We start from the raw sequence: 20,342 nt of genomic DNA, 5'->3' as shown, positions 1-20,342 counted from the left end.
ATATTATTAGACATTGTAAGATAGTAATATATATCTTTTAGATTGTAAGCTCTGCGGGGGCAGGGACTCCCTTTCCCAATGTTGCTTTTATGTCTGAAGCGTTTATTCCCAATATGTGTTATATTCTTATGTCACTTGTATTACTGCGGTGATGGTGCTATATAAATAAAGATACATACATACAATCCTGAGGGGCTGAAACATTACAGGGGACTCTGTCTCATCTTTGTGTGCATGTCATTTTCTTCTTTTTATTACATTTCTGTGACTAGCCAGGCAGATCACAGAGCATCAGATTTAATTTATCTTTTATAAGGTGAACAGAAGTTCCGCTTTTTTCCATTTGAGTGCAGGAGTGGGCATTTCTTTTTACAACTTTTACAAAAGGTTTGTGGTACTGTGTATTTATGCAGCCGAAAACAAAGGGAAGGTTATTAACAGATTTGCATATATAAAAACAGTGGTGCTTAATATCCTCTTGTACTATTCCACTTTAACCACTGACTATAATGTTGTGATTGATCGAGTCTACTGAACAATGCCTAATAATAATAATGATGATAATAATAATAGCATGTTCTTGTATTCCTCCTTCTCTTACCGTGCACCCCAAAACTGGAACAACCTACCAGAGACTCTCACATCCACCACCAGTTTAAGTTCTTTCAAATCTAAGGCTGTCTCACATTTTAATCTGGTCTGTAACTGTTTCATACACCCATAATATATATTTTCTTTAACTGTGCACGCAATGTCTTGTATATAATGTATACCCTGTTCATTTATGTAACTGTATTTGTAACCATGTATTATTTGTTTTACTCTGTGCCCAGGACATACTTGAAAACGAGAGGTAACTCTCAATGTATTACTTCCTGGTAAAATATTTTATAAATAAATAGCGCTGCTAGTTTTACGTAGTGCTTTTACAGAGACATTTTGCAGGCCCAGGTCCCGGCCCCGTGGCGCTTACAATCTATGTTTGTGGTGTCTGAGGCACGAGGAGATAAAGTGACTTGCCTAAGGTCACACAGAGCCGACACTGGGAATTGAACCAAACTCAGTGCCAGTCAGTGTCTTTACTCACTGAGCCACTCCTTCTCCTGCACTATTAGTGACAGTCAATCAACAGATTAATTCTTTTAGAATGTTATCAAAACATATGGTCTTACTGCACTTCTATCTAAATCAGGGGTGGTCAACTCCAGTCCACGAGGGCCACAACAGGTCAGGTTTTCAGGATATCCCTGCTTCAGCATAGGTGGCTCAATCAGTGGTTCAGTCAAGGACTGAGCCACTGATTGAACCACCTGTGCTGAATCTGAATAATAATAATAATTGTTTGTTCTTGTATGGCACTGCTAGTTTTACAATGCGCTTTACAGAGCATTGTGCAGACACAGTCCCTGCCCCGCGGAGCTTACAATCTATGTTTTTGTTGCCTGAGGCACAGGGAGGCAAAGTGACTTGCCCCTGCTTCAAACTCAGTGCCAGTCAGTGTCTTTTCTCACTGAGCCACTCCTTCTCCGTGCTGAAGCAGGGATAGCCTGAAAACCTGACTTGTTGGTGGCCTTTGAGGACTGGAGTTGCCCACCCCGGATTTAGATAGTAGTATCTTGTCAGCCGGTGCCCTTTATGAAGGAAGGCCAGTGCCCCCAATCCGCCATAAAGATCAGCAGCAAAACTGGAACCTTCCATAGCCGCCCTGTTCAGAAAATAGTCTCCCAGCAAGACATTATGTTTGATCTTTGCATTTTACTTGTAGGTGTCTGGACGCACAACGTTTTGGAGAAACCCCGTCCTCGGGTGAAATGTTCACAGCTGTGCAATGATTGTACTTCAACAGATATATACAGTATATGTTTTAATATATACAAGACAAGCATTACATTAATAATACAGCATGCACACCCACCAAATAGGGAGAGAGGATGGGCATGTTACAGACCGGAGGTGCCATTATATAAGAGTCCCCTTCCGCTACGCACCTAAACTAAATACCCTTAACAAAACCAACCCCCTGACCTGACAATCCCACCCCTATCTTAACCTTTCTGATGCCGTCTCCCTAAGGAAAGAAAAATCTGTAATCATTATGCCTTAGGCCAGCGGTGCGCAAACTGTGGGGCGCGACCCCCAGGGGGGGCGCGACACTGCCGACGGGGGGCGCGGGGTTTACAGAGGCCCCGCGCGCTTCCCGAAGGCACTTAAATTAAGTGCCGGGGGAGCTGCAGGGCCTCTGTAAACCTTACTTACCGTGGCTTCGGCGGCTTCCTCCCTGCGTCGCCATGGCAACGCGGCGTCAAAATGACGCTGCGAGGTCATGTGACGTCACGTTGCTATGGCAACGTGACGTCATTACGCCGGAGCGCGGGTAAGTTGGGGTTGGGGGGGGCGCGGGAATGAGGGGACAGCTGGCAGGGGGGCGCAGGGAAAAAAGTTTGCGCCCCCCTGCCTTAGGCCGCGCTTATAGTGCTGGCAACGGCGACGGCGACGTCACTCTGACGTCGCTGGGAAAACATAATTGAAGTGACTTCCAACGATTGCGACCAAGCCGTCGCTCCGTCGTTCCTACTATAAGCGCACTCAACGGTGTCAACACATTTGTTTTTGACACAACGTCTCGTCGCCGGTACTATAAGCGCGGCCTCATGAAGGGGTTTCCCCCGAAACGTTGAGTCCAGACACCTGCATATAAGATGCAAAGATGAAACATAATGTCTTGATGGGAGAATATTTTCTGAACAGGGCGGTTATGGAGGTCTCAGTGTTGCTATTTTGCAATGTTAGGAAGATGCCTGTTATCCTGACTACTGTAACAAAAAAAATGCTAATTATGCAGGCAATTTAAAGTGAAGATGCAAACATTGGCTATTTCTTGCATTTTTAATCGACAAGATAACATAATGAAAATATATTTCAGGGCCATTTTCTACGCAAACGGATGTTGCAAAAGCAAAGACACAATAATCTGTAAGGATAAATGTGTGAATAAATTAAGTAACGTGTTATGGGCTTTGCACAATAATAGATACACAAACACAATCTGTTGCTACATAACAATAATGGGACTTGAGCTCATTCTTCCTTTGTGCTTTGCCTGACCCAAGATAAATGAACCATTTTCAGCTTTGACTTTCCAATGGTGACAAAGCACCATGCAAAACAAGAAACCGATTCATCAGTCTCCCGGGTGCAAAACCTAGTGCAATATTGGTGCAAATCTTAGTATTAAAGACACATCAGGTATTTTTCGTGCTGATAAACGGGGAGGAGAAATTAAGCTAAAAGTGAGGCAGGAAAACACTGGTCTGTGGTGCCCTGTGTACAGAAACCCAAAGTCCCAGATTTTCCAATCCATTTAAATATGAATAAAGGTTACAACTGAATCTGGGACAGAACACAACATGCTGATCTGCACTAACAGCTAATGACAACCAGTTATACAGTATGTATTTGAGTAAAAAGATATGGGGTCCCATGGAAAATGTAACTACTGCACATTTGTACCAAGGTTTCTTTGGTGCAAATACTGTGTAATGGTATATGCCAGACGTTGGCCCATGCACTTGGACGGGGGTCCCATGGTGCGCAGTCCCACCTCTTCTCTCCACTTCCTTTTTTACATTAGGGAGACAACATGAGAAGGGTTAAGATAGGGGTGGGATTGTCGGGTCAGGGGGGTGGTTTGGAAAGGGTATTTGATTTAGGGGCGATAGTGCCCATCCTCTCTTCCTATTTTGTGGTTATGCATGCTATTTTATTAACGAAATGTTTGTCTTCTATATATTAATAGGTATATATATATATATATATACCATTATATTTTAAGTTATGGTGGGTGAAAAAGGCAACAAAAAACCTCCACGTTAGCATATAGCCAATAAATCACTTGTGAGCACATTCACATGTCTCAGACAGGTCTTCAACCCTGCCTTTCAACCATTATCACCTAGCATACAGTGCTCCCACTGCAGCAAGGGAGTCTGGGAAATGACATGCAAATGAGCACACAATGTGTCACCTTTTGCCTGGAATATCCATATATATATATATATATTGTTCGACAAATACGGACGCCCGCACGCCCGTGGCGACTGGATTTAGGCCGCTGGTGACCTGCCAAGCAGCGCACGCAGTTCTGTTCCAAATCCCATGCTCGCGCCAAAAAAAAAAAAATTCCCCTTCCTGATTGGGCAGAAACACATGTTGGCGCGCTGCCATGCTCTATGTGAGCTGAGCAGTCAAGCCCGCCCTTCGTTCTCTGCACAGAGGTAAGTACTGATGTCCTCTCATGCATCCCCCCTTGTATCGTGTGTGTGTGTCCGCCGGGGGGGGGGGGGGGGTGATCCTTTCCTCAGGAGGGAGGGAGGGAGAGGGGGGTGATCTTTTCCTCGGGAGGGAGGGGTAATCCTTTCCTTGGGAGGGAGGGGGGTAATCCTTTCCTTGGGAGGGAGGGGGGGTGATCCTTTCCTCGGGAGGGAGGGAGGGTGATCCTTTCCTCGGGAGGGAGGGTGATCCTTTTCTCGGGAGGGAGGGAGGGGTAATCCTTTCCTTGGGAGGGAGGGGGGGTGATCCTTTCCTTGGGAGGGGGGGTGATCCTTTCCTTGGGAGGGAGGGGGGGTGATCCTTTCCTTGGGAGGGAGGAGGGTGATCCTTTCTTTGGGAGGGATGGGGGGGGGTGATCCTTTCCCTGTGAGGGAGGGGGGTGATCCTTTCCTCGGAGGGAGGGGGGGTTCCCCCTTGCCTCCTGCACTCCCGGGTTGCGGGAGATGGGCATGGGGGGGAGCGGGGCGGTTGTGTTGTGCGGTCATGGCTAGCTGGCGCTGCGCGCTCCCATTCTTGCCCGCTCCTGTCTCCATGCTTGCCCGATCAACGTGGGTGGAGTGTGAGGGGGAAGCTGATGAGGTACTATCACACACAGGGAGGGGGCTGGTCAGTCAGTCACCCACCCAGTCAGTGACCCACCAACCCAGTCAGTCACCCAGTCAGTCAGTCACCCACCCTGTCAGTCAGTCAGTCACCCACCCAGTCAGTCAGTCACCCACCCAGTCAGTCACCCACCCAGTCACCCACCCACCCATTCAGTCAGCCACCCAGTCACCCAGTCAGTCACCCACCCACCCAGTCAGTCAAGGTCAGTCACCCAGTCACCCACCCAGTCACCCACCCTCACTCTCTCTCTCTGTGTGTCACCCACCCTCTCTCTGTGTGTGTCACCTACCCCCTCTGTGTGTGTGTCACCCACCCTCTCCCCTCTCTGTCTCTCTCCCCTCTCTGTCTCTCTCCCATCTCTGTCTCTCTCCCCTCTCTGTCTCTCTCTGTCTCTCTCCCCTCTCTGTCTCTCTCTGTCTCTCTCCCCTCTCGGTCTCTCTCCCCTCTCGGTCTCTCTCCCCTCTCGGTCTCTCTCCCCTCTCGGTCTCTCTCCCCTCTCGGTCTCTCTCCCCTCTCGGTCTCTCTCTCACCCTCTCTCTCTCATCCATACTCTCTCTGTCTCACACTCTCTCTGTCTCTCACCCACACTCTCTCTGTCTCACACTCTGGATCTGGATATCTTATTTACCCTATATATATCTTAACTGCCCTATACTACACCAAAATAACCTATACTGCTTTCTTCCAGATCTGACTCAAGCTTCACACGGGAGACATCGGAATCCTCCCTAACTCAGAAGACAGGTAAGGAACACCTCCCCTCCAATGTATAACATTGCGGGAATGACCTGGACATTGAGGGACTGCGGATCAGGTAAGATCCCAGGCGGGATTGCTGATTTAAATATTGTGAAGCGGGGGCATCCAGACACTGTTTAAGGGGTGCACGAAACTAGTCCTTCACATCTGGCATTTTTTTCTAGATCCGACATTTACACACACACACACACACACACACACACACACACACACACACACACACACACACACACACACACACACACACACACACACACACACACACACACACACACACACACACACACACACACACACACACGGACTAATTGTAGTGTAATGTAATACAATAAATAAACTTATGTCAAAAACGAATGTTCTTACCAAGAATTTATTCAATTTATTTTATTTATGTATTTTTTTAAAAGCGGGGCTGGGGGCAGGACTAGGGGCGGGGTTGGGGGCGGGACTAGGTGGTGAGTAGATTTTTTGGTTCGACGAGTAGATTTTTGGGTGATTTGTCAAGCACTGTATATATAGATATATATATATATATATGGATAGATATATATATGGTAAAGTCATGGATAATTTATCGTTGATAATTAGTTGTTTGTTTTCTTTTGCTTGTCACAGCTGTGGGGTTGGCCTGCCAGGCTAAGGGAGCCCGGGAGGTTATGGAGTTTTTTTTGGTAAGATTCCGCCATGTGTTGGGTCTGGTGGAGTAACTCTGCTATCCGGTTATGGTAGCAACGGAGTCACAAGCTAGGTCTATGCAGTTGGGCTCTGAGCTATGGGTGGGCAGCCTAGCAAGTGTGTATACTTTTTGCAAATTTTATATTGGAAATGTAATCTTTTTTTTTTTTTTTTAAAGCTGTGGTCTTTGTTTTCCAACATTCAGTATCTTGCTTTGGAGGAGGGGAGCTTAACGTGCGATGTATCAAGAAAAAAAAAAAATATTGATATATTTACAGTATATGGTGTCCCATAACGTTTGCCTTTTACCTTCTCCTGATACATAGAACGGAGTATGTTTCATTAGTAAGGTTCATACAAATTGCCAAATGCCCCTTGCCTAACACAATAGGTAAACGTGAGGAAGTACAGTACGAGGCTGGTGGGTTGGCAGACTAGCCTCCCAACAGATGGTACAGGCTACATCAGTAAAATAATGCAAAAATGCTTGGGATAGGCATGCAAAATAACCACGCATCAAATAGGGTCTGAGTTTTTAGGAAATGGGCAGAATAGGTACTTCTTATCTGCCTTTCCATTCTGTGCTTTGAAACTAGACGTGTCTAGAATATCTCTACATACAATATGTTACAATTTTATGATTGCTGTGCAAGCATTGGGGGGAAAAAATACCCAATAATTACTCAGCATAAGCCAATGAAAGTAAAATGTCTGACGTCCTTTCTGTAAAAACACGCCAGTGTATTTGCAGGTATATATCAATTTGACTTGCTATTAAATGCAGTTATTTCTCAAGGCAGATGCAGCTATGTGCAAATGGAATATCAATTCAAGTGACTGTGAGCAGGAGTGAGTGGCCTTGGTAATTATCCTTGTACAAATATCCACATCAACATTATGAATGTCAGATCCCTCTTAAATGGATGACTAAGCAGAGCTTTATTTGCTATAACTTAATGTCACAACAATATTACTCAATGGCCCACATTAGGAGACAATGTCAATAACGTGTGTCCAATGACAAATATGTTTTTTCTAATGTTATTTATACTAATTAGAATGGAATATTCTGAAATGACTGAATTCAAGAAAGTGACAGCATAGAACATTCTACAATAAATACACCATAATGAACACAAAATAGCCACCTACATTGCCTGTTTACAGAACAGCAGAAGAAAGCATAAAAACAGGGACACGATTTCTAGACATTAGAATATAAATACAAGAGCTTACATGCATGCAAAGCCAGGAGATTGTTATTGGGTACAATCATTGTAGTGTAATTAGCATTCTCTTATGGTTGCTGATTTGCAGGTAAATTGATAAATGGGGACCTCAGATCGTCTGTTCTATATACAAGAAGTGCTTCGCTCTAACGCGCATAGAGATTCCTAAACAGGATCTGCTGAGCTGTAACTAACAGCGAAAATAGCTCCTAAGTTGACATTTTTAGCTTGCGACATAAGTAATTTCTGCTATTATTGCAGTTGCAGCCCTGTGATTACAGCAAACAGGTGTTGTCTGTCTATAAGTATTCACACACATACTGTACTAAGGAATTTACAATACAGAACCACATTTAGCGAATACATCATTCTCATAGATCAGCAATCAATGGTCTATTTAATCAAATTCCTGCCAGTATGACCCATTCATTACAGCTTCTAACCAGTGAGTAGCATAATTAAGAATCAAATGACAAAAATGTTGCAACAATAACATACATCCTTTTTCCTCAATACTTCGAAGAAAGACCTAGATAACTCTGTGTTAAATAAATGCATTAAGCAAACAGTACGAAATCAGAATTATTTTCAAGTAGCATTTGTTTCTATGCCCTGTGCTTTAAGACCGTTCAAAATACATTCAACATGTAGCTATAAAAGCACAAAAGTAACCTCCCAATCCTGAAAACAGAGCATTTTATCCCCCGAGTTAACACAAACAAGTGCTGCCTATTTCATGATCTTGCCCTGTGCTACTTCTGCACCAAATCTCTAACATGTATTAAGAATCTTTACCTTTAAAAGTGCACGAAATAATAATCATAATCCTTGCAAGCTGTCCTGCTGGTTCCACTTGCATTGCATCTTCCTTCAAATAACTGAATACTAATAGAGTTATCTCGCACACGAAAGTCTCAAGCAGAGGAGGGTCTGAAAGGGCTGACAAAGAGACTCAAACCGCCCCAGACAAAATAAAACTATGTTTGTTGTAATCCTTGACCATGCAGACAAGAAAAGGGAGGATCGCAGTAAACCCGAGTTAGGCTGCGCTTATAGTACCGGCGACAGCGACGTCGCGTCAAAACAAATGCATTGCCGCATTTATATATAGTATATATATAGTGTATATATATAGTAAGCGCAGAGCGATGGCGCGACGGCTTGGTCGTGATGGCTGGAAGTCATCTCAATTTGATTTTTCTAGCGACCGCAGCCTGCCGTCACCGTCGCCGGCACTGTAAGCGCAGCCTAAGACTATGACTGCCCCTTGCAGACAACAAACTCTTTCCGTCTGCAACACGGTTTTTTTTTTCTTCTGCGTAGCTAATGGTCAAGTTTAAATAAATGATTTCCGGCGAGCCAGGGAAGCTAGTCCCCCTACTCGCCCCGAAGAGGTTAAGTGGAACGCTTCCCAGTGAAACCTTAACAACTTACCATTCTCTTTGCACTCTTCTGGGGGCTTAGCTTTTTTTGCTAATCGTGGATCCAGCCATGACGTAGTCTTTGTGTTGTGGCTGAAAAGACAAGAAAAAACACTTTGAGCGGGACATACTGAGAAGAACCACGTTTATTTCTTAAAGGAAATGAAAGAAAAGGGGGGGGGGGGAATGGAGAGAAGGGGGTTATTTTAATAAAATTGCAATCGATACACTTAATTTGCTTACTGGTTCTAATTAGCCCTGGAGGAGTTAGAAGAGTAATCGTGCAAGGCAGCTGTAAATTTGGCATCCTCAACTCACTGTGCTCAAAGCAGCTATTTTTATTAAAATCAACCAGCACGCCTGCCAAGAGAGCCTCATTGAAGATTCCGAGCTCATCCCAAGCAAAAGGAATTTATTACAAATACACAGTTCTCCGTTCAGACCTCAATCCACTCTCACAGTTCAGGAATGAATTATATGGAGGTTTTACTGTATTACATGTGCCTTTGCTAGTTAATAATAGCGTCGGCAAAAGTGCGTTGTGCCAAACGTCACAAAATTACAGAATGTTCCTCGGAAACTTAATAGTTCTTCCAGGGTGATCTATACAGAGTGGTGATTAACCAAGCTTTATCGGTTCCACAGCAAAATATATATATCTCCCCGGTGCCTGATAGGCTTGTTTTCTCAAAAACACAGTTAAACCAAATAGCCTCCTGCTACCATGCTGAGAAAAGATCTGTCAGGAGTTAAAAACAAAGCAAAGACATTCGTGGTATATTATTTCCCAGGACACAGGTTACAAATACTAAATTGCTCTGCACAGGTGAACCAAAGTATAAAAATGCTGTTTCTGTGACATTTTATCTGTCAACAACAATGATTAAAACTAAAATAAGTGACAAAGTATTTTTTTTTATTTTGATGTGATAAAGACATGCATTTGTAAATTGGTAAGAAATAATAAATGGATAATGACAGTGAACCGCGTGTGATAAAAAAGGGGGGACTTCAAAGGATGTGCAATGGTAATATTTTCTGGTTTGCATGCAAGGGCACAACATTACTATGGTATGAACGTTAAAATTACTCTATCGGTACCGTGAGCATTCCATTTAAAATCACTGTTCCATTAATACTGCATGTACTGTACAGTGCTGTAGAAAAGCAACATTGGTTAGTTTAAAGCAGATATTTCCCCTGCTCTACTCCCCATTTTTTTACAGGATGCTGAACCTCATTATTTTCAGCTCCTGACACCCCTTGGCTCCCGTGATAGTTATGGTAAATGTACCAGTATCACGCTGGGGTTTAAATCTATCACGTCACCCTGGCCAATAAGAAGCCGCAGTAAGAAATTACATCTGACCAATGCATCCCTTGTTGTACCATGTTAAAACCATTTATCCATTTGGAAGTTTCAATCATATCTATTCTCTCCTCCTAGAAGTACATAATTCAGGCTAATTATACATTCTACATCAATACATGATTCCCTGAAAAGAAAACAATATTTTTTCTTAAGATCGATGTGCAAAGGTATTGAACTCGATGGGAATTTCTGTGCCGTGGTGCCTGTGTCAGCACTATCACCGTTTAATAAATGAACCCCTTTATCGTTGATGTAGTTTCAAACTAATGATGGCAGCATAGTTTGTTTAAAGAGATTAAAGCAGAAACTGACAACATTGAAACAGAATTATTTTTAAACAAAAAGCAAATAAGCGAAAATTCTACGTTAGGGAGAATTACATTTCTTTTTTTTATAAGGAAGGCGATAGGATTGATGTACTATTTGAAACAAAATAAAAATGTTCTCCCTGTGTGGCATTGACCATGTATATGTGCATTCTTCAATACTATGAGGAATGATGAACAGGCGGTACTCGGTTATCCAACGGAATCCGTTCTGGAAGTAGCGTTGGATAGTGAAACCGTTGCAAAGCGAGTCCCGTGTTAATCAGTGGCAGTGAGCGTTGGATAACGCATTCCGGTGTCGGATAACGCATTCAGGCGTCGGTTAACGCATTCCGGCGTCGAAAAACAGCCCATAGGGTTGCATTGTAAAGCGTTGGATATGCCATTCGTTGTAAAGTGTCAGTCATGCTGGCTTAATGGATCTTTATACTGTATATACAGCCCTAAATATACAATGCAGCTATAAGACAGAACAAAGCTGTCTAATACAATAAACTAATACCAAATTCCTTTCACTGTCCCGCCTACAGACACGCAGAAAATAACTTTTGCCAACAGATCCACCATATTGTAATATCTGTTGCAGTTATCTATTCACATGCAATGTATTCAGAATGCTATAAAAAAACAATGCTTTTGAAGTTTTAATAAAGTGAAGTAAATTTGTAGCTAGTAGACTTTTTTCTGCCTAAACCTATCTAAACTATTTATCATTATGTTCATAAATCACAAAGCTTTCATAAATCATAATCCGGTTATTTTTTAAAACAACTTTTTACCAATCTGCAGACAGGGAATAGTAATAAAAATGAAATAACACACTAATGTGCTTGTATTTATTCAAATATAGAATGTTTAAAAAAATGGGTATTCAACAGTTAAGTCAGAAATAGCCCCCACATATGGTAATGTACATCAATTTGCCTATTACCACAATTATGTTTTACATAGACCATAATCATGCTTTTAAAGCAATATTATTACAATATGTAATAACCAAACAAATGTAAAATACATATAAATCAGCTAATGCTAATATGCATAGTGGAAATAATAATAACAACTTGGGAATTATAAATTACTAGGAGGTTTTCTACTGAGAAAGGTCACCTTGAAAAAAAAAGATCCTTTCCCTAGTATCAAAACAAGCTGTCAACCATATAAATTCCACCCCTTTCTGAGCTGCAGTCAGATTCTGGTGATTTGTAGTCATATCATCCAGAGCCGTTTAAGCAAAATCAGCAGATTATTTCATGGAACAGAGCTCTTTAGACGCACAGTACCTGCAGATGACAAGATGAGCGACGAAACAAATGTGTGGAACAATTGCTCCTCTCTCTGTATTCAGAGATATTGGGCCATATTTGCTAAGCTGTGTTGGTCCATGAAACAGGGGCAAGCCTGCTTACAACAGCTAGAGCTGATGGGTGCCAGCCAGGAAATGGTTAATCCCTGCCTTGATGAAGGCAGGACTACCAACAACACAGCTGAGTCTAGGAAGTGTTTTATAAGGCAGGAAATAACTGTTTGTCTTTCTCTACAAGGTCTGCGTACAGACCACACGTGTCCATTACCCCTTGGGACACAAGGGCATGCGGGCCATATTTCTGTGTCCTTGATGCCAAGGGACACCATTTATCTTTATAGACGTACAGTATATGGATTTTCATATACTGAAGAAACTGAACTTTGGTCGAATAAAAGCCTACATTATTTTTCCCAAAACAAGTCTCCTGTCCTCTGCATGCATCGCCTACAGTCTATAAGTCATCTTCCAGCGCGTCTTGGTAAATTTGACCCCCCCCCCATGGCCCATTCAAGTATGGCTGTATGAGGTCTTCCAGCATGGAAGGTGTCTTATGTAGTAGCACTTGGTAAATATGGCCCATTGCCCTTATAAGGTCCTACTAGGTAAACCCACTTTTTACAATGGTCACAAGGGGTATGTGGGGGGTAAGATGTGAGGGGGAGAGAGGTGAGAACCTTGCATGTGGGGGGGGGGGGGGGGGGAGAGGCGAAGTGACAACTTTATGTGGGGGGGGAGGTCAGTGGTTTGTGCAGGATTGGGGGGGCTAGAGGAGGAGGGCTTTAAGTGGGGATGGGGAACTTGTGTGGTGTAAGTAAGTTGGAGAAGGTGGTAATGTGTGTGTGTGTGTGTGTGTGTGTGTGTGTGTGTGTGTGCGTGCGTGCGTGCGTGCGTGCGCGCGTGTGTGTGTGTGTGAAAAGGGAGTGACTATGGTGTTTGAATGAGGCCTGATGGGCAGTGGTGCCTCGAGATTTAAAAAATCTTCCAGGGGTACCTCTGCTCAAAAAAGGTTGAGAACTACTGCTGTATAGAGTGAGACCAGCAACAATGAGCTCGACATTAACCTGGTGACTTTAACTACGTAATGTGCCGCAATGTAAGTCTTGGCGTTATGGCTGAAAAAAGAGCTTTTGCTGGAGTGGAGAGAGAAGAGGAGAGAACCATTGCGCCTTAAATAATGCTTTGTTAGTTAAGGCATAATTAACTCTGGCGTTATACCCAAACAGATACTGGATGGGAGTAACGCAATGTTTCTCTGACATAACCAACGTAACACTACTGTACTTCTCTGTATTAACCTTAACCAAGTTTAGCGAAAAGGGAACGATATGATAACTTCTCATTTGCATATTCAGTAGGTTGCATCTCACCATCACTAATGTTCGTTTAGTAAATGCTCTGCTCTTTATGGGAGAAAACATAGCTTAACGGCCCATTTTTGTCCTTTGTAGAATACAGCATTGCTATTAACATTAACTTAGATTAACGTCATGTTAAGTAGCCTATTGGAGTTTAGTGAATCCAGGCCTCAGTATTTATTTCCTTCAAATCTGATGCTAGATGCAAGTTAGGAGGAGCAAAGACATTTTGTCAGCATTCTACTTACTTTATGAGACATACTTAGTAAATGTAAAATGTACACTAAAATCTCCATCACAGCTAATGTCTAACTCTGGCTCTACCAATCGCTAATTGATACCTAACTAATGCATTTACAAATACCGGCAATTAAGTTCTAACAGCAGGATTTTACCCTAGGGCTCTCAAGTGTCTTGGTATCTCCAGCTCCTCTAACCAGATATTCAGAATGATGCCACTTGGTTTCGTTAGTACTTTTGAAACTGCTGGTCCCATTTTCTTAAACGCTATTTCCAATTGCGTTGTGCTATTTACCATTCCTGACGGCAAACACAATAAGCAAATTTCACGGATGGAGAAAAAAAAAACGGATGTTAACATTGCCATGGAAACAGCAGAATAGAAACAAAATAAAAATATCCATAACTCATTCTTTAAGAGTTTTGGAAAAAAAGGGTAACGCGTGGGAAATAAGGCTGCATCGTGAACTAAATGCATCATTTTATCTACAGTACCTTTGACTCAGCTCATCCATTGATAATAATTTCAGCCTGATCTCATTTATGGCCATAACTATTGGAGTATAGCTGCACACCCATAATATAGTTCCTGATGTGGCTGGTTTTTATGCCAGCGTTTCACTCTAAAAATGCTGCATGAATACCTCTGATTAATAATGGAAAGAGCTCTTGAAATGAAATACTCCTTAGGGATACAAAATATTACCATTTAATGTCAATACGTGCAGCCTATTAATAGATGCATTAAACTAAATATATTTATAACCAAAAAGTATTTAACATTAAATTCAGCAACAAATAACCGCACACAGGACACAAATACATTTGTCATAACGTGTTGCACTGTGTACCTCTCAAATAGATACTGTATGTGGTATATTATTATTTAAATGGATTAGAAAAAAAACTGATGAGGTAAATGGTCTATTATAGGGGTGGCTAACTCCAATCATCCAGGGCCACCAGTAGGTCAGGTTTACGGATAGCCCGGCTTCAGCACAGGTGGCTCAGTCCGAATAATATTCACTGGGTTTCATTCCCTAATACCTGGCCTGTTGGTAGCTCTTGAGGACTGGAGTTGGCCAACCCTGGTCTATTATAACCACATAAATAATATTCACTGGGTTTCACCATCTGGTTCAAGTTAATTTATGGATTCTGAAATACATCCCGCCAAGTAAACAAAGGATCACATGTTACGAGTTGCTAGATTTCATCGATATTTACAGGGATTTTTAAAGCGAGTGGGGCAAAAAACAGTACTTTTTAAGGACTACCAAGCTCAGAAGCTGTATTGGTCCTAGAGAGGAAGTGAGGATGTGCAGTATATTGTAATACCTAATTACCAATTCATACGTTAACATGAGAGGCCTTCATTTAAGTGTAGCCAAGTCCCCCTACCCTGCCTCCGGTGCAAGGGAGCTGTCAGTTAGGTGGCCGGAGCTCCACGCGATTGGGTGGTGGGGGGCGTTCATTTTGGTAATCCCGCATGTGCGATGTGGCGAGGCGCGCATGCGCAGTGCGAGGAGTGCGGCGGCCATCTTAGGATGGCTCCGCATATGCAACCATGGGACTACAAATCCCAGAATCCCTAGAGGGAGAGACTGCCCTATGGAACTGTACCAGCCAATAAGATGCGAGCAGTTGGGGGAAACAGGATGTACTCTGTGTGTGGGGAACACATGCTTCAGACCTGACAGAGAAAGAGCTCACCCCAGGCTCCCAGAGGCGGAGGCTTAGGCCTCCTGTGAGCAGATAGGTACAGCAGCACGCGTAGTTGCCCGCGTAGTACCTTAGGCATAGGGAAAGGGGGATACATATGTAACTGTCTGTACAGAGCTTTTGAAACCTCACCAGTCTTTTCAACATGTGTACATGATAATACTCAACAAGACACCTGAGCTGACTTGCGAGGTTTTCAAAGTTCTTTACGCAGATGTATAGGTATGTTGCTCTATCAAAACGCATCACTACCTACTGTATGACGAATCTAGATGTATAATTGTTATAATAATGTGAATTTCAGTACACGATGTTCTAGTGATAACACTGATGAACAGGCAGGGAAAGAGTAACTGCAGTGTCTGCACACCACAAATGTCCAGACTCAGAAGTACACCAGTGGTGCTGACTGAGAAGCAAGAGTCCAAAGCACATCAAAGAAAAAGAAATACCACTTACATATGTATTAATTGACATGGAGATTTAGCAGGCGTTATTGCACCCGTTAACGCCATAAAGAATGCATGCGTTAAACAAATGGTAATGTGGGCATTACTAGCATTTCATGGTGATGCGAAACCTGTGCGTTAAATATCAAGTTAGTGCCAACGTATCTCATCGCGTTAACAGCTGCAATAACATCTGCTGCATCTGTACGGTAAGGGTGCGCAACCTGGGGGGCACGAGATTTGTCTGAGGAGGCGCGGCAGTTACAGAGGCCAAGCGCTCTTACCCAAGGCATTTAAATTAAATGCTGGGGGATTGCGTGAGGCATCTGCAACTTCCCTTACCTTGATTCAGATGGCTGGTGTGACGTATCGGCATGGCAACGCGGCATCATTCACTTGACGTGACATCACATAACTCGTGGCGTCATTTGACACCGCGTCACCATGTCAACGCGGAGTCATTCACGTGACGTCACATGACCCCGCAACGTCATTTGACGCTTGATACAAGGTGAGGGGGGGTGCGAGCAGTGAGGGAGAGCAGGCAGAGGGGTGCAGGACAAAAAGTTTGCGTACCCCTGCTGTAGATCACCAATATTTCACGCTTCCCATCACATTTTTGGGCATAGACTGTATGCACATTCAGCCAGTTTCCACTGCTATACTGCCATATCTTAATATTTTTGGTATACATAGCTAAAGCAAGAACAAAAGGGAAGCTCAGCTCACGAGACGAGATACACATTAAGGGGTAATGAAGGACGACTCTTCTGGCTAAAATATGTCATTTACAAACCCCCTTTTTTAAACTAAGGAATACGAAATAAATAATCATGTTGAATTGCTGCTGTTGTGTAGCATGCTAAATACATTTTCTAAAGAGTTTATTATAACGTGTTATTAAATAAAACACTAATGTGTTTTATTTTGATTTAACAAAACACTCCTAAATACACTGTGGAGTTTATATATGTATATTGGGTGAGCTACCAAGTGTGCGTATTCTGCTGATTAAAATCTGTGATTAAAATACAGGTGTATGGCAAACAATCTAGTTCACTGATATTTGAAAAAGAAATGAATGGAATAAATGCATTTGGATGGTGTTCACACACAATGCCTGTGAGTCTTTTCAAAGTCTCCTGGCCTCTCCAGACACTTGTTCCTTATCTTGCAAACTTCAGAACAGTCGCCTGCCCGGCCACAGGCCATTCTTCTGAAGGAATCCCACTGACTTATTCATTCTGCCTCCTGGTCTCAGTACCCAAGATGAATACACAAATCAATGGAATGCCAGCAGAAAAGTAGCACGAGTTCCCCTTTACTGCACATGTAGCTCTACTTGGCAGTGACAATTTAACGCTAGCCCCATAGTACCAAATGTACCAGCATTGATGGGGATTAACACTGTCACTACCAAGGGCACAATCGACCAACATACATTTAATGTCAAAGTCATCAAACTAGGGGAAATTCCTGAAACCCATTTTCAAAATGTTGGTCAATATAACTAATCTCGAGGTCTGCAGTATCAGGTTCAGATCTGAGAAAATACACGATATATAGTCGGAAATGTCTTACTTTCAAGAGGTGAACTAAGGTCAGGATTGTATCTGCAATGCAGCCTGTTAAGTTCATACAGTTACAACAGTTAGCAACAGTTAGCAGGCTTGGCATTATTTGATCAAAGGATGTATACCAAAAGTCTCCTTTTTTCTTATAGGTATTTACACCATACATATATTTATATTCCCCATTGATTGCTATCCCAAAGGGAGAAGCGCAGGGATTCACTTTCTGTTTTGCACATTTGTATGGCCATTTCCTTCACTAGCTGCATGCTCTTTACATGGAGAAGCGCATTGATTATATATTTGTTTTACATTATTTGTTGGGCCGATTTTAATCCTTAGCAGCACGCTCCTAGAGGGCAACACTACTATGGTGTAATTGAATATATTTAGCCAATCACCTGCAACTGTTTATTGAACAGTTTGTGGCAGGCCAGCCCCTCCTCTTCTAGGTATATAATCTCCTAGCAAGGTCCCCTTATTTCACTTCACTTACATTTGAGTATCTGTACTGGTATATACCAGTTTTTAATTGCACTAGGTTATATAAGCATATGCTTAGATATTTTAACCCCTTGTGGGCTTATTTCACATAACACTATTATGCATTTAGCATAGGGACCTGCTAATGAGACTTACCTTGACGTGGTTAGCAGACTTGGCATTATTTGATCAAAGGATGTATACCAAAAGTCTCCTTTTGTCTTATAGGTATTTACACCATACATATATTTATATTCCCCATTGATTGCTATCCCAAAGGGAGAAGCGCAGGGATTCACTTTCTGTTCTGTTCTGTTTAGTTACAACAAGAAAGAAAGACTAGGACAATTTTCGACAGTGAAAAGTTGCAAACTCTTCTAGTGACTCAAGAAGCAGAGGACTTGTTATTCTCAGTTATTATGAAATATCATTTGTAAGTGTAGCCAGGTCCCCCCTCGCGCACTCGCCCCCTCCCTTGTCCCCCCCCCCTCGCGCACTCGCCTCCTCCTTCACCGCGCGGTGTTGCTGTGCGGCCGGTTGCCGGGGACGCGAGCGGCGAGCAGGCCGGTTGCCGGGGACGCGATCGGGCCGTCGCTAAGGCCGCGATCGCGTTGCCACCGGCCCGGCGGCTAGCGGAGCAGGGCGCCGCCATGACAGTTAGCTCGCGCATGCGCAGGATGCCAGCTAGCGCGGGAGGCCCCTGATAGCTCGCGCATGCGCGAGGATAGACGGCCAGCCCCCAGGGTGCATAGGGGCAGAGACACCTGACGCCAGGGAGTCAATAGGGCTGAGGGATTTGCCCGGGAAAGGAGAGATACTTTTCGCGGGGTTTTGCAGTGACACAGGCAGTCAGGATCCGGACCAGCTAGGGGTAAGAGGTGGATGCAGGGGTCAGTGACCCTCTGCATTAGGCCAGCAGCCCCCAGGCCCCCAGTTAGGTCCTGAGCCACTTAATAGCTTGTGGAGTATAGGGACAGGCCCTAGATAGGGACACTGACCCATTTATTGGTAGCTTAGTCAGGGACACAGTGCTAAAGCCGTGCGGCCCTGCGAGGTGGGTTCTGGGCTCAGAACACTATCAAAGACCCTGGGACTAAGGTGATATTATCCGCGCTGGAATTCACCCAACGCGGTGTGGAGGACAACGTCGGATCGGGCGGAACTCCGGTGATATCGCGGTACCCGTGGCTGGAGCCCGGGCAGGTAACCTGCAACTCACGTGCACCAACCAGGCCTATCACCAGACATAGTGGCTGCGCAGTCACACATACATATGCAGACATTGGTATATGATTTTGGGAGTGCAAGACATTTGGGTGGGGGTTACTGGACACAGGGTGGGGTCACTCTGCGGGAGGTTAGCGTCCGCCGTGACGCCTAGAGGTGGTAGCGTCCGCCGTGACGCCTAGAGGTGGTAGCGTCCGCCGTGACGCCTAGAGGTGGTAGCGTCCGCCGTGACACCTAGAGTGGTTAGCGTCCGCCGTGGCGCATGTGTTGAGATGTAATGTGATAAGTTGCTGCAAGTAGTAAAGTTAATAGTTATATAGAGCTGTCTGTGTGGTCATTGTGTATTGTCCTGCGAGGAACTACTTCCCCTCTGGTGGGAGCCATCGCAGGTGGAGGCGCTGCATCATTAGTATTGTAATACATTGCCCCAGGTTCCCTTAGCGGATGCTCAGCCTTCTGTGAGCCAACAGGTATTGCACCACGCACCCCCTTGGTAACATTGCATGTTCCCTCCACGCACGCGGTATATGCGATTGGGTGGGGTGATATGACCGTTACATTTGGAGGCGCTGCTGAGAGCTTAGACCTGGGGTGCCCTATTCAAAACCGAATCACCAAAAATCAGCATCATGGTAATTCCCTCACGTCAAGAGGTCCACGCGTGGGCCACCACCGTCCGTGAACCACCTAGACATGTGGTTGCAGTAGGGAACGTCCCGGCGTTAGTACCTGAAACTGACATCCGGAACTCACTGAGCAAACTCTTAGGCGCAGATAGAATATGGTACCGTGGCAGGGTGTTCGACTGTACTTATCACTTGAGTGCACTACTATTCACCGTATGCCGGGACATAGGCCCTGAAGCGGCCCCGAATATTCTAATAGCCCCCGAGTGCCCACCAGAAGGATACCCCCTTATATACTCGGACTTGCCAGTAATACGGGAAATGTTCTCGCTCAGAGCCCCTCCTCAAGATCCCGACGAACCGTCCACCAGTACCTGGACGCCACTTACCCCCGTGTCCAGTACCCCAAACCGGGTTGACCGTCCCCAACCCAAAGTCTCCTTTACCCCAAGCGGCCTCCCGGACGCCAGTAGTTGGGCTGACAGTCCTCCCTCTCCACCCGACACCGTACCCCGCGAGGTAAACTCTCGGCCTATCGGAGAGAGAGCAACGAACGAAGGTTCCATAATGGGGGTGACGCTACCCCAATTCGTAGAAGCCCTCACTGTGGCATCCCAGTCTCAAAGTTATAGGAAGCTTAAGG

At 44.2% G+C, this 20,342-nt stretch overlaps 1 protein-coding gene across 16 annotated transcripts in view; it reads right to left on the bottom strand.

Annotated features, from left to right (window-relative positions):
• The window catches only part of MAGI2 (membrane associated guanylate kinase, WW and PDZ domain containing 2), a 1,068,715-nt gene that overhangs the window by 323,366 nt on the left and 725,007 nt on the right, over positions 1–20,342 (bottom strand). For all 16 annotated transcript variants that reach the window (XM_075599598.1, XM_075599601.1, XM_075599590.1 and 13 more), the window contains one exon: positions 9,033–9,112. In XM_075599598.1, the coding sequence (XP_075455713.1) occupies positions 9,033–9,112 (80 nt within the window). The remainder of the gene's footprint in view (positions 1–9,032; positions 9,113–20,342) is intronic.

Source organism: Ascaphus truei, chromosome 5, assembly GCF_040206685.1.
Source record: "Ascaphus truei isolate aAscTru1 chromosome 5, aAscTru1.hap1, whole genome shotgun sequence".
Lineage (NCBI taxonomy): Eukaryota > Metazoa > Chordata > Amphibia > Anura > Ascaphidae > Ascaphus > Ascaphus truei.
This window is presented reverse-complemented; position numbering and strand designations above follow the sequence as displayed.